Source organism: Myotis lucifugus, unplaced genomic scaffold, assembly GCF_000147115.1.
Source record: "Myotis lucifugus unplaced genomic scaffold, Myoluc2.0 scaffold_426, whole genome shotgun sequence".
Lineage (NCBI taxonomy): Eukaryota > Metazoa > Chordata > Mammalia > Chiroptera > Vespertilionidae > Myotis > Myotis lucifugus.
The window spans coordinates 389,057-402,395 of NW_005871474.1; the positions used below are offsets into that span (position 1 = coordinate 389,057).

The 13,339-nt window shown below is 46.5% G+C and overlaps 1 protein-coding gene across 1 annotated transcript; it reads left to right on the top strand.

Annotated features, from left to right (window-relative positions):
• Nucleotides 1-451: 451 nt before the first annotated feature.
• On the top strand, nucleotides 452-6,739 carry SCIMP (SLP adaptor and CSK interacting membrane protein). The gene is made up of 4 exons (XM_006102779.3): nucleotides 452-620; nucleotides 1,663-1,726; nucleotides 4,684-4,757; nucleotides 6,555-6,739. The coding sequence occupies exons 1-4, from the start codon at nucleotides 452-454 to the stop codon at nucleotides 6,737-6,739; spliced, it is 492 nt and encodes a 163-aa protein (XP_006102841.3).
• The last annotated feature ends 6,600 nt before the right edge of the window (nucleotides 6,740-13,339 follow it).

Genomic DNA, 13,339 nt, shown 5'->3' on the forward strand with positions numbered 1-13,339 from the left:
TTCCTCTCTGTAAAAAATCAATAAAATATATATTTTTTAAAAAAAGACACAACTTTAAAAAAAAATAGAAAAAAGAAACCTGCATGGGAGACATCTGTAATACTGTCAACAATAAAATAAAAAATTTTAAAAACTGCTGTCAGTTATTGCTTTAAATGGCCTTTCCCCTCCTACTGAATGTTTGATGATATTAAAAAAAAAAAGCAGTGATTGCATCTTCCATTTCTAGAGTGCTAAGTCCGTCCAAATCATATTCTAACCCTCACAAATCCCCTGAGAAGTCATAGGGCGTATCCCTCCCATATTGCAGACAAGAACACTGAGGCTCACAGAAGGTTAAATGACTGGCCTGAGGTCTCCCAGCTGCTAATCAGCAGGGCTTGACCGTGAACCGGTGCCGCCTCCTCCCTAAGCAGCTGTGTCCTCACAAACGTGGTAGGTAACTACCAGGATGCCTTCCACTCATGCCTCATTCCTCCACCTCCATTCTCCCCAGGACTTCATGGCAATGGATTGGTGGAGGGACAATTTCTGGATCATCTTAGCTGTGGCCATCATCATCGTCTCTGTGGTCCTGGGCCTCATCCTGTTCTGTATCTGTAGGCGGCTGCTCAGACAAGGTAATGGCCATCTCACCTGGGCAGGTGGAGGGGTGCTTATACGTGCATTCGGGGTCCTTTAGAGCAAGATTAGTTCCAGGCCTGTATGGGCTGAACTTTGGACTAAGCCTGGTGCATTCTGGGTTTCAGCTCGAGCCCTGCCACTAACTTGTATCCTTGGGCCACAGTTTCCCCATCTGCGTAGTGGAGGGAGGGAGGTTAACTAATGTCCAAGGACTCTTCCAGCTGCCTTCTGCACTGGGGATCAAGCCCACAACCCAGCATGACTGGGAATCGAACCGTGACCTCCTGGTTCATAGGTCGATGCTCAACCACAGAGCCACACTGGCTGGGCCTCTTAATCTCTTTTTAGAGATGAGAATATTCAGCAGGAGGTGAAGCCTTGGTTGAGGTCTCAGAGGGGTTGGTGGCAGACTGGGGAGCAGAACTCAGGTCCACTGAGCTCCCTGCTTAATATTCTTTTCTCTCTACCCCTTCATGGCAATTAGTTATTTTATTTTATTTACATAATTAGTCTTTAATACAAAATGTGTATTCTGGCCCCTGTAGTCCTCTACTCATTTGCCTTCTTAAAATGTCTCATTCTCAGATATAGACAAAAGTATAAGCCTGAACAAAAACTTTACTTCTTCTTTTACCTTGACCCACTTTTATTAACAAGCAGTCGATAATTAATAACTTATATGCCCAGCACGTCACAAATGGCAAACTGCTTTTCCCACTGTTTATGTCATTTCCACCCAGCTGCACTTTTGCTTACTCATTTGACCTGTATTTCTGAATGCCAACTGTGTGCCAGGCGGAGTACTAGGCAACAAGAAATAAACACAGCCCACGTGCTCTTGCCTTCATTGGATTAGCTCGGCCAGCCTGGGTTAATGTCCAGCTCTACCAATGTTTGGCTCTGTGTCCCTGAATCTGTTTCTTCTTGGTGGTTCTTCCAAATGTCCCAAACCAGCCTGGGTTCTGAGGATTTTTAAACTCTAAAATCACAACTTTTGCTAATTCTTCCTCAGTGAATGATGTTGTTTTTTTTCCTTAGGAGGGAAATTGCACATCGCTAGACCCTTGAATCAAAGGCTTAAGGATGAAGAAATGATGTATGAGTAAGTGGGGGCAATCCTTCTGCTTTTTAAGTCTGAGAACCGCCTGCTCACTTCCATTCCTGGGCCTATGCTGCTGTGTCAGTGTTAACGCCTACTTTTCCTTTGCAGCCAGGAAATGTCATGTTTGCTAATTCTCCCCACTTTAAGGGGAGATGTCTCAGGGCTTTGGGGGTGCAGGGCACCATCTGTTTCTCTCTGCTCCCCAACTCCTCCCTCATGTCATCTACTTTTTTCTTTTATATATATATATATATATATATATATATATATATATATTGATTAGTTTCAGAGAGGAAGGGAGAAGGAGAGAGAGATGGAAACATCAATGAATGATGAGAGAGAAACATTGATGGGCTGCCTCCCACATGCCCCCCTACTGGGGATCAAGCCTGCAGCTCAGGCATGTGCCCTTGACTGGGACCCTTCAATCTGCAGGCCGATGCTCTATCCACTGAGCCAAATCAGCTAGGGCTGTAATCTACTTTGATAGAGGTCATAGGTCAGGTTCTGGGTCCCCCATTCAGGGTGAGTTCTGCCCTTCTTTTCTTGAAGTGGGATTATAAATATAATCCTCTAAAAGCTATTGTGCTGAACAAAAACCAACTTCACTTTTATATTTTGTAATATCTTTGGGGCTTATAATTGCTACCTATGGCCACCCTTAGACTGGAGGATTCTCTAGGAGGATTTACAGGACCCAGAAAAGTTGTTATATTTACAATTATGGGCTATTATAGCGAGAGGATACAGAATCAAGCCAGCAAAGGAGGCCCCAGCCCTGGTGGGTGGCTCAGTTGGTTGGAGCACTGGCCCATACACCAAAAGTTTTTGGGTTTGATTCCCGGTCAGGGCACATACCTAGGTTGTGGGTTCAATCCCCAGTCTGGTGCATACAGAAGGCAACTGATTGATGTTTCGTTCACATTGGTATTTCTCGCTCTCTCTTTTTCTCTCTCTCTCTCCCTCTCTCCTTTCCTCTCTCTCTAAAAAAAAAAAAAAAATCAATAAAAACATATCCTCAGGTGAGGGTTAAAAAAGCCCCCCTCCCCCCCCCAAAAAAAAATCAGCAAAATGAAAAAGGCACACAGAGTGGAGTCCAGGAGAGACCAGGCACACGCTTCCAGTTGCCCCTCCTGGTGAAATCACATGGACAGCGCTTCATCCTCCCAGCAATGCACGGTGTCAGCCTGTGCGAGCTCACCTGAGCCTGGATTTCTAGGGTTGTATTGGGCGTCAGTCACATAGGCACGGAACGCCCGCATAACTACTTTATCTACTCAGCCTCCAGCCCCTCCGGAAGCCAAACTGATACAGCATGATCCCAGGCCCTCGGCAAACACTAGCGGGCAGGCGATCACCTCAGTCACCTTGTTAGCATAAACTATCTGGCTGGCCCAAGGCCACATGTACACAAAGTCACTCCTATCAAGCAGAACATTTCCGGAGCTTAGAGGTTATCTCCCAGGAGCTGGTCAAGGGCCAATCCTTTCTTTGGAATGTACACACCTTCCGAAACAAAATCTAGGCTCTGCTAAAATGAATTTTGTTGGGGCTTCAAGGGATCCAGCAAAAAACGGGCCTCTTCCCCCACCAGTTCTGATCCACTGAGGAGTAAGCCAATGTGTCGTGCAGTTAGGTAACCAAAATGTCGCCTTTACTGAGGACAAAACTGGCATTGCAGACTGTCACGCTTCTCCGTGGGCAAGTGCCATTTCTAATTCAAAACCAGGAGACCCTTCCTGCTCGGCGCACAGGCAGCTCGGCAGCATCTCGGGTCTCCCCACAGGGCCGCCCTTTCTCCGAATGGCAAAGACCAGAGCAGAATACTTGCTTTCTGCATTCAGGCCTGCTCCCGAGGGGAACGTGGGAGCAGCTGGACTTTTCCCAAATTTAGGAGTCGGGTACACTCCCCTCCTCTCCTAGGAAGAGCCACGGAGGCGTGGAGAAAAGGCCACTGATGGAGCTCTTGCCACGTGTCCCTTTCTCCACTCCCCCGGCAGCCTAAACACAGAGGAGGCCAACACTTCCTCAGAAGAATCTAGACCACCTTGAAAATCAGAGTACAGAGCGAGGAACGGGGTCTAGGTTGGAGTCTTACCTTTTTGTTGAAACTTCTTAGCGCAATATGAACTCAGAAAATTGCACACAGTAAGAGTACAACTCAATACAGTTCCAAAAACTGAACAGACCCAGGCAGCTGGCACCCAGATTTTTAAAAAGATTGCCAGCACCTCAACATCTTATATTCCCTTTCAGCCATTCTACCACCAGGATAACCACTACCTGAAATAGCATAGGTTAGGTCTTTCTGGTTTTTAGGCTTCCTCTAAATGGAGTTACACATTATTTGGTGTTTGGCTTCTTTTGCTCAGCACTTTGTGAGATTCACTGTGTGTGGTTACAGATTGTTCGCTCTCACTGCTATAGGGTATTCCACCTTGAGAGGGTCCCCCTGCGAATGTGTCCATTCTACCGCTGATGGGCATTTGGGGAGTGTCCAGTTTGGGACGTTATGATTAGTGCCGTTATGAACACTTGGACGAGGCTATGCAAGCACTTCAGTAGGTATAGACCCAGTAGTGGCATTGCTGTCACAGGACGTGTGTACAGGTAGCTTTAGGAGTGCATCCATGTTGCGAATCAAAATAGAGCTGGTGCTTACCTCCGAGCTTCACCAGCTCAGGGGGGCCCAGGACGGGGTCTCCGTGCTCTAAGTTACAGTACTTCAACGCCCTTTCCTCAAACCCAGTTGCTCTCTGGGCTATGGGAAGTGGTTTCTTTAGGGTGCCAGTTACAAATGGCGTATAAGACCTAGAAAGGGCAGGTAATACTTTTAGGTTTCAGGGACCGAGATTTGAATGTTCAACCCTGTCCACTTTCCTTGACGTTCTCCTTTAAGTCCACGGACAGCGGGCATGGTCAAAACCAAATACCAACCCCTCTTTCTTTCTCCCCAGGAATGTTATCGATCAATCGCCAGGTCAGTTGCCCCCTCTGCCACCCAGGGGTTTGCTTTCTCAACAAGATGCCTGTAAGTATATTTTGCTGATAACAGTCCCATTCAGGGTAGGATAACAAAGTTATCCAGGTGTCTTAGCTGGCTCAGGCGGCCCATAACAATGTACTACAGACAGGCTCGCTTAGACCACAGGAACTTATTTTCTCCCCGTCCCAGAGGCTAGAAACCCGAGATCAAGGAGCCAGCTGATTTGGTTTCTGGTGAGGACTGTCTTCCGGCTTGCAGATGGCTGCCTTTTCTATGGCTGCCTTCTTGCTGTGTCCTCACAAGATGGGGAGAGCTCTCTGGTGTCTCTTTTGACAAGGGCTCTAGTCCTGGTGGACCAGGACTGTAGCCTTATGACCTCATTTAACATTAATTACTTCCCTACAAGCCCCATCTCTCAATACAGCCACCATGGGGTTAGGGCTTCAACACACAAATGTTGTGGGACATAAGCTTTCAGCCCAGATTTGCAGATGGCAGCAACCTGTTCAAAAGAGATGAATAGGTGTAAAAGGGTTAGACTAAGTGCCAGTGCTCCCAATATTCAACTTATAAATTCACATTCAAATCCCAGCTCAGAACATGAATAAACAGAAATGTGGGGGCTGTCGCTGGGCCTCTCACCCTTCTCTCAGAAAAGCTGCCTGGTTCCCTCGACTGGAATGTTATTCCTTGAGTCCTTCACGCAGCTGGCCTTGCCTCATCCTTCAAGCGTCATCTCACATGGCACCACCTCAAAGAAGCCATTCCTAATGACCCCATCCCGAGCAATCCTGCTAAGGTTCCTTGTGAAACCAAAATTGTCTTATGTAGTTACTGTTCCCTTGTTCATTTATCAACCTCCTCCACTAGCATATAAACTCCAGGAAACAGGAACCTTTCTTGTCTGGTTCACCCCTAAGAACAGTGTCTGGAGCTTAGTAGATAATGAATAAAAACGTTTCACTTGAATGGATAAATAATAAGATTAGCTAACATTGATTCGGCATGCACTGAGTGTCGGGCCCCATGCTGGGCCCGTTATAGCATCATCTCACTTAATCTTCTCAACAACTCTAGGAGGCAGCTATGTTATTATTATCCTCTGACAGGTGAGGACGCTTAGACACAAAGAAGTTGTGACTTATTCAGGGTCCCACTGCTGGAGCTTGAACATGAACTTGGATCTGTCTACATGAACTCAGACCTGTCTAATTGCAGAGTTCTGCAGAAAAAAGAAATGGTGGCAGTTTTTCCGGTTCTCTGAGGAAAAGATGAGATTGTGGTCCAGGCAGTTCCTGTTCCCATGAAAAGTGGAGCTGAGCTGCTCTGTCATCCTTCCTGTAGCCACTTTGGTCCTTTTGCTATGTACCCAGGCTGCACTGAGTTAACCTTTTGAAACACCATTGTTCCCTTTTCCTTAGCAGAGAGGTTCATACGTGAGCAATTAGCTGTTGTTCAAGAAAGCAGTGTAAGTCATTGTGAGGGATGTGCCAAGAAAGGAAATACGGTTTGTATCACTTCCTTACGAGAATCAGGATCTGTAGACACAACCCTACTCACTTGGTTGGTTTCTGGTCAAAGTTTCTGTTTCGTGGTTCCCACTCCAGTGCAGTCTTAGGCAGAGGGACATGGCAGTCAAGATGTCTGACCAATATTTGTCATTTATTCACTTGGGTGATCCTGAGAGTGTGTCATGTCTGTGCTTCAGCTTCCTTTGTAAAATGGGGATCTGGTCCGCCAAGAAATGGAAAGACTCACCATGAAAACCATGCTGAGCCACTTGGTCAAAAATACATACATGCGCAAGAGCTTTGCATCTAAGGACCTCTGTGTGTATTCTAGCCCCACAGGAAACCCGGAGCGAGCCGCCACCAACGTACTCATTGGTAAATAAAGATAGACATGTGAAGACAGTTTCCATCCCGAGCTATATTGAGCCTGAAGGTGACTATGATGACGTTGAAATGCCTGCCGCTATGGAGAGCCATCATTTTGAAACAACCGTTTCTTCTTTTTGGCAAGCTTAAGAGAGTTCACACAGCTTATTTTAAGACCATCAGGAATGGTTGAACGTCTGTGTGGTTGGTCCCGGATGCAGTGGCAACGTTGTACAGCTCTGTAAGATAAACACTCTCTGAACCCTAGCGATGAAGAAGTGTTCCCGATCATATGACTGCAGCCAGAGAAAGAATGCGGCTGCTCAGCCCTGAAGACTGAGTCAGGCCCTGAGCTTCTGTTGAGTGAGTGTCCGAAGGAAGGACTGCTGGGCTTCATGGCTCCCTTGGGGGGGAAAACTGCTCTGTTCTCGGCCCCCTTCCCTCTTTCCTTCCCTTCTTTGTATGGGTCTAAAATCAGCGGTTTTCAACCTGTGGGTCGCGAACAATGAAAATACATCCTGCATATCAGATATTTACATTAAGATTCATAACAGTAACAAAATTACAGTTATGAAGTAGCAACGAAAATAATTTTGTGGTTCTCTGAGGAAAAGATGAGATTGTGGTCCAGGCAGTTTCACCACAACATGAGGAACCGTATTAAAGGGTCGCGGCATTAGGAAGGTTGAGAACCACTGGGTGATCTTCAAGCTTGGTGTTGACTGTGCAGAGCCTCCCAAATTCCCATCCCCGGCACCACTGCTAGGAGCACAAGGTCTCGTCCTACCGGCCCCACCCACCTCCCGTGAGAGCGTCTGTGGTGGTAGTTGGGGCTGAGCGCTCTTGTGTGCAAGTCACCGCGTCAGCCTTGCGAGTTCTTCAAGGATGGGCAGTGCTTTCTGTTCTTGTGAACCCTCCCCACCTACACACACCTCAAACCCCGGTGTCTCTCTATGACGTTACCAGGCTGACCATAGAGATTCAAGTTCTCACCCAGGTTTTTTCCTGTGTTTCCCAGTTACATCAGAGCAATCAGCAAAGGACAGACGTTACACCACTGGCCTAAATTAAGGTGTCATTTTGCCATATGTATAGTGGGCTACAGGAATGGTAGGCTTCCCAGGAAAAATCATAGGAAACGGGAAAGAAAGGGGGTGATTAAATGGCAGATTCAAGATGAGAGTTCGGGCTTAAGACCCTCCTCCATAACTGTCATTAGGGCTTCCTCCCCATATGAAGTTCAGTGCAAACAGCGCCAAGCCCCTTCCCTTCAGATCACTGTCCCAAGCCCCTTCCCTTCAGATCACTGTCCCTGAGCGTCTGGGAGGCAGCACCAGGGGAGTGTCCTGCTAAATGAGTGCCCTAGTGTGGTCCCTGAGCCTTAAGTCAGCTTTGTAGGTCCCTGAACCCCATCAGTTCTTTCGAGTTGATCCCCTAGAGCTCTAGGACTTGACACTTTCTAACCAGACTCACAAGACGCCGATTTCTAAGCAATCCCTGGGAAATACAGCGAATGAGCAGACTTGCAGGAGAGCAGATGACCTGTGAAAAGCCTTGGGAGTGACTGTTGGGTGAGCTCCTCCTCAGGAGATGTCAAGTGTGTTCCTGCCGTATCAAGCTTCCTCCCTCAACCAGTGCTGGACCAGCCGGAACACACCTTCCTCCCAGGTTAACCGCTTTGTAGACTCCATGGAGACTCAGGCTGCCTGTCAGTACCTCCTTATTTCGGACCAGTGGTTCTTTCACTATGGCCTTCTAGAACTGTGGTATTCAACGCACTAAAGAGAGGACTCTTCTCAAATTAGAGAAAGTAAGTTAGCAGGCGGAAGCTATACATGTGTTTTACATGTATGCTTTCCTCTCATGCATGTTCTGTAAGCCATCCACATCCATCTCAACCCCTGCCCTCATCTTGCTCCAAACACTCATGAACAACCTCACTGATGCCCATGAGCTCAGTACCCCCTCTATTGTGACGAGTTCCAAATCACAGACTTTAGCTGAGCTCTCCTCAATTCCAGACTGAGTGGCTTCCAGGATACCTCCACATGACTCTCCCCTGTCCCCTCAAGTTCAACATATATAAGAAAGAACGAATTACCTACCCCGATTCCAAGGCCCCTGTGCTCTGCCTGCTTCTTCATTGCTGAAGTCAGAAGCTAGCACACTATCTGGAGTCCTTTCCCATGTCCCCACCTCCTGCTGATTGCACCTCTCAAAGAGCTCTCCAGTCAGCCCACATGTCTCGTCACCGTGCCTAGGTCAGGAGTGACCAGCACTTGCCAAGGGAACTCCAATAGCCTCCCAGCTGGTCTCCTGCTTCTGGCATCTCACCCCCAACCCCCTTTCTACATGGCAGCTTGTAATTTTGTAAAATGAACATCTGACCGCTTAATTCATTTGCTTACATCTCTTCTTTACCCATTATCCTCATAAAAAGCCCCAAATCCTTAATATTGATTACAAGATTTGTCAACTTCAGGTCATTGGTTATCTCTTGCCAACCCTCTCCTTCCCCACCCCCTTGCAACCTCCACTCTGCGTAAATTTTTGTTCTGGCCATTTAAATTGACCTCGTCTGTGGTCTCTCTTGCCCTTATGGCTATGCACAGTACCCTCTCCTCTGTCTGGATCTCCCCCACCTTCTGATTCTTCCCATCGCTACTTAGATCCTTTCCTCACCACCCCAAGTTTGGGTCTGGTGCCCTCTTAGATGCTCTCCTCTCATAGCATCAGCATGCGGTACTGACCTGTCTGCCTGTCTCTCTCCTCCACTGGACTGAGAGCAATATGAGGACAGAGGCTGAATCTTTCTTCCCCACATTGTTCTTTCTGTTCCTATTTAATGTCCAGGCACTTTGTAGGTGCTCAATAAAGACGTTGAATAAATATCAACTGAATGAATGAATAAGCTCCTCTGGGATCTCACCACTCCCCGTACTTGGCCCTATGAAAATACCTCTGCATTATAAATGCCTGGTTACATTTCCATTCTCCTTTTTAAATCTGGGTCTCCCATGGGGTGGAACTTGTCTGGCTCACTGTTATATTCCCCATCTCCAGCACAAACCCTGGCACATGGTAGGCACTTCATAATGTTGAACATTAATAGAAACTCTATCAGTTGGACAAAAACAAGCAACATGTGTAATTTGGTTGAGATTTTATACCTGCAATAAAGCCACATTTTTTTGCCAACAAAGTTGTTACTAGTTTGGATGATAGAATTAAACATATCAGGATTTTACAGGACCTACCTTCTGTGTACCTTAAACCCCACAGGAAACCACAAGTCAGCCACCAGCTACATATATATAGTAATAAAAGTATAATATGCTAATTAGACCAGATGACCTTCCAGACAAAGCCGGGGCTGTGAGGGAAGCTCAGGTCCCGGGTGCCTGCCGGTGGCCAGAGGGAGGCCGGTGCCAGCAGTCGGGGGAAGGAAGGCCTACTCTTGCACAAATTTTGTGCATTGGGCCTCCAGTTCATAGATACAGTTAGAAATAAGAAGATAAAATGGTGATAGAAGGAGACTTGACTTGGGGTGTTGAACACACTATACAGTAGTGGTAATGTGTCATGAAATTGTGCACCTGAAACCTGTATGATTTTGTTAAGCAGTGTCACCCCAGTAAATTCAATAAAAAGGAAAAAGATGTTCCATCCTGAGCTCTATGGAGCCTAAAGATGACTATGATGATGTTGAAATCACTACAAATATTAAAAACCATAATCTTAAAACAACTCCTGGTCAGCCACTATGGATTCCACTCTTTTCAGCAAAAGCCTGAGATTTTTCTGTTGGCCCACTTCTTTCTCTTGTCTCCATTGGTGCAATTTGTGTAGATCCTCACCCAACTCAGGGGTAGAGCACATGACCCAGGCTGACCAATGGAAGATTCCCATTCCCTTGGCCACAGTGACTGATTGGTTGATTCCTTGAGTACCAGGGCAGGTGTCCTTTTTCACGGGACTTGAAGCTAACAAGCTAGACACTCTCAACGGAGAACCTGTCACAGAAGTCACTGAGCTGAGATAAGAAGAGAGTTCAGCCCTAGCTTGTTTGGCTCAGTGGATAGAGCGTTGGCCTGTGGACTGAAGGGTTCCCAGTTAGATTCCGGTCAAGGGCCCATGCCCGGGTTGTGGGCTCGATCCCCAGTAGGGGCCATGCAGGAGGCAGCCGATCAATGATTCTCTGCCATCATTGATGTTTCTCTCTTTCCCACTCCCTTCCTCTCTGAAATCAATAAAAATATATTTAAAAAAGAAGGAAAGAAGGGAAGGAAGGAAGGAAGGAAGGAAGGAAGGAAGGAAGGAAGAAAGAAAGAAAGAAAGAAAGAAAGAAAGAAAGAAAGAAAGAAAGAAAGAAAGAAAGAAAGAAAGAAAGAAAGAAAGTTCAGATCCTCATGGCATTGTCTGAGCTCCTGTCTGCTGCCATGCTTATGTGGGCATTACTTCTGGGCTTTTCAGTTACACAAACCGACATTCTTTAAAAGCTTTCACACTGCCCCTCCAGACCCATCCCTACCATCACTGCCTAACGTTGGTCTTGTCGTCTTTCATGTGGCTCAGTGCAAAAGCCTCTTGATTGTTCTCCTCCAATCCATCTCCCACTTGCTGTCAGAGTGAACTTTCCAAAATACAAATCTGATTCGATCCCGGCCCTGCTTAGAATTCCTTGTTCCGACAAGAATAAAACCCATACTCCCTAGCACACCCTGCAAGGCCCTGGTTACCCTAGTCCCCACCGGGCTCATTTCAGCACCTCCTCTCCTCCCACCACCAACTGACCAGCTCCCTGAAACATCAAAATGATTAAGGCTTTGTCTGTCCTCTTCCTTGTGCTGGGAACCCGTTCCCCTCCTTCTCTACCCACTAAGCTGTGACCCGCCCCTGAGCACCCACTGGAGCACCGCTTTCTCCGAGAGCTCTTTCCCTTGGGGCAGGTGCATCCTCCTCGGCATTTCTCTTGCACTTATCACAATGCATAGTTACCCACCTTGTGGTTACACATCTCCCCTTCCCATTGGATACTGGGCTCCTGAGGACTAGGATTCTGTCTTAGGGTGACTCAACATTCAGGTTTTCCCAGGACAGTTTTGGCTTTTGTTTGATATCTCAGTGTAATTATTTTTTTTATTTTTTTTTAATTATTTTTTAAATATATATTTTATTGATTTTTCACAGAGAGGAAGGGAGAGGGATAGAGAGTCAGAAACATCGATGAGAGAGAAACATCGATCAGCTGCCTCCTGCACAGTCCCTACTGGGGTGTGTGCCCGCAACCAAGGCACATGCCCTTGGCCGGAATCGAACCCGGGACCCTTGAGTCCGCAGGCCGACGCTCTATCCACTGAGCCAAACCGGCCAGGGCCTCAGTGTAATTATTAAGAGCACCCCCTTTTACTCTCAAAAGTGTCCTGGTTTGGATGATAAATGACCTGTTCACTGTACTTCTTCATGATCAGGTCAGTGTCTACACAGAGTGAGAGTTAAAAATATTTTTTTTTTCAGCCCTGGCTGGTTTGGCTCAGTGGATAGAGTGCTGGCCTGCGGACTGAAGGGTCCCGGGTTCGATTCTGGTCAAGGGCACAACCTTGGTTGCAAGCTTGGGTCCCCGATTCCCGGCCCTGGTTGATCCCTGGCCCTGGTCAGGGAGCCTGTGTGGGAGGCAACCAATCGATGTGACACATCAATGTTTCTTTCTCTCTGTCTCTCCTCCTCCCTTCCACTCTCTCTAAAAATCAATGGAAAAGTATCTTCAGGTGAGGATAGGCAAAAAACAAACAAACAAACAAAAAAACATATATATGGCAGGGTTTTGTTGTTGTTGTTGTTTTCAAATAAACGCATGAATAAGTGATCCTCCCTAGGTCTCATTTTCTTCTATCAAATAAATAGCTGAAGTGGATGTTTCTAAGTTCTTTATTGCTTGAAGTGGTGCAAAGAAAGCCAGTGCTCTAAAAGGCTAAGACCAGCAATTCTGGTTTATCTTCCCATTGAAAGGACCCTCCATATGGAATTCCACGCTTAAACATATTGAAGCCCGATTATCAACTCTAGAGGCCATGACCGGCTGGGAGCCTGGTTACTGACACACATAACTTCTCTACTGAAGATTCCGTTCCCTCAGCCCCACCAGGGGCTGGACCATCTCCCAACAACAGATACAAAATAAGTTCCCTTTGTTCTTGTGATGCGTGCGGAATCAATAGTATTATTACTGCTCAGATAGGGCCCCTCATTTGTGGGGTGCTTCCCTTTCCAACTTACCCCATCCATTTCCCTGAGTGGGCGCAGCATGCTCCGCCGTGGCCAGGAGGCATGAAAATTCGCCTAGATTTACACTTGGTTGCCGGAAGCCCTCCCCCATAAATAACAGATAATTGTTATTTATGTGACTGTGGTCACCTTTCATTTTACTAACAGATGCAAAAGCTTTGGAAGAAACAGCCAATTAATACTGTTGCATCTTGACTCTTCAACTGTAAAACTCAGCTTTTTATATTTACCCACATCTTATTGCCAGCATTTAGTTCAGTTAGAGCAGCTACCCTTGAATAGTCTACAAGCAATAAAAAACAACCCCCAATAACCTTGGTCACTTATAAAGTGACCTCTAAACTAACAGCCTCTGAATTTTTTTTTAACATTAAATGTCTTAGCATCTTTTTAAAAATTTTTTATTGATTTCAGAGAGGAAGGGAGAGATAGGAACATCATTGATGAGAGGGAATTATTGATTGG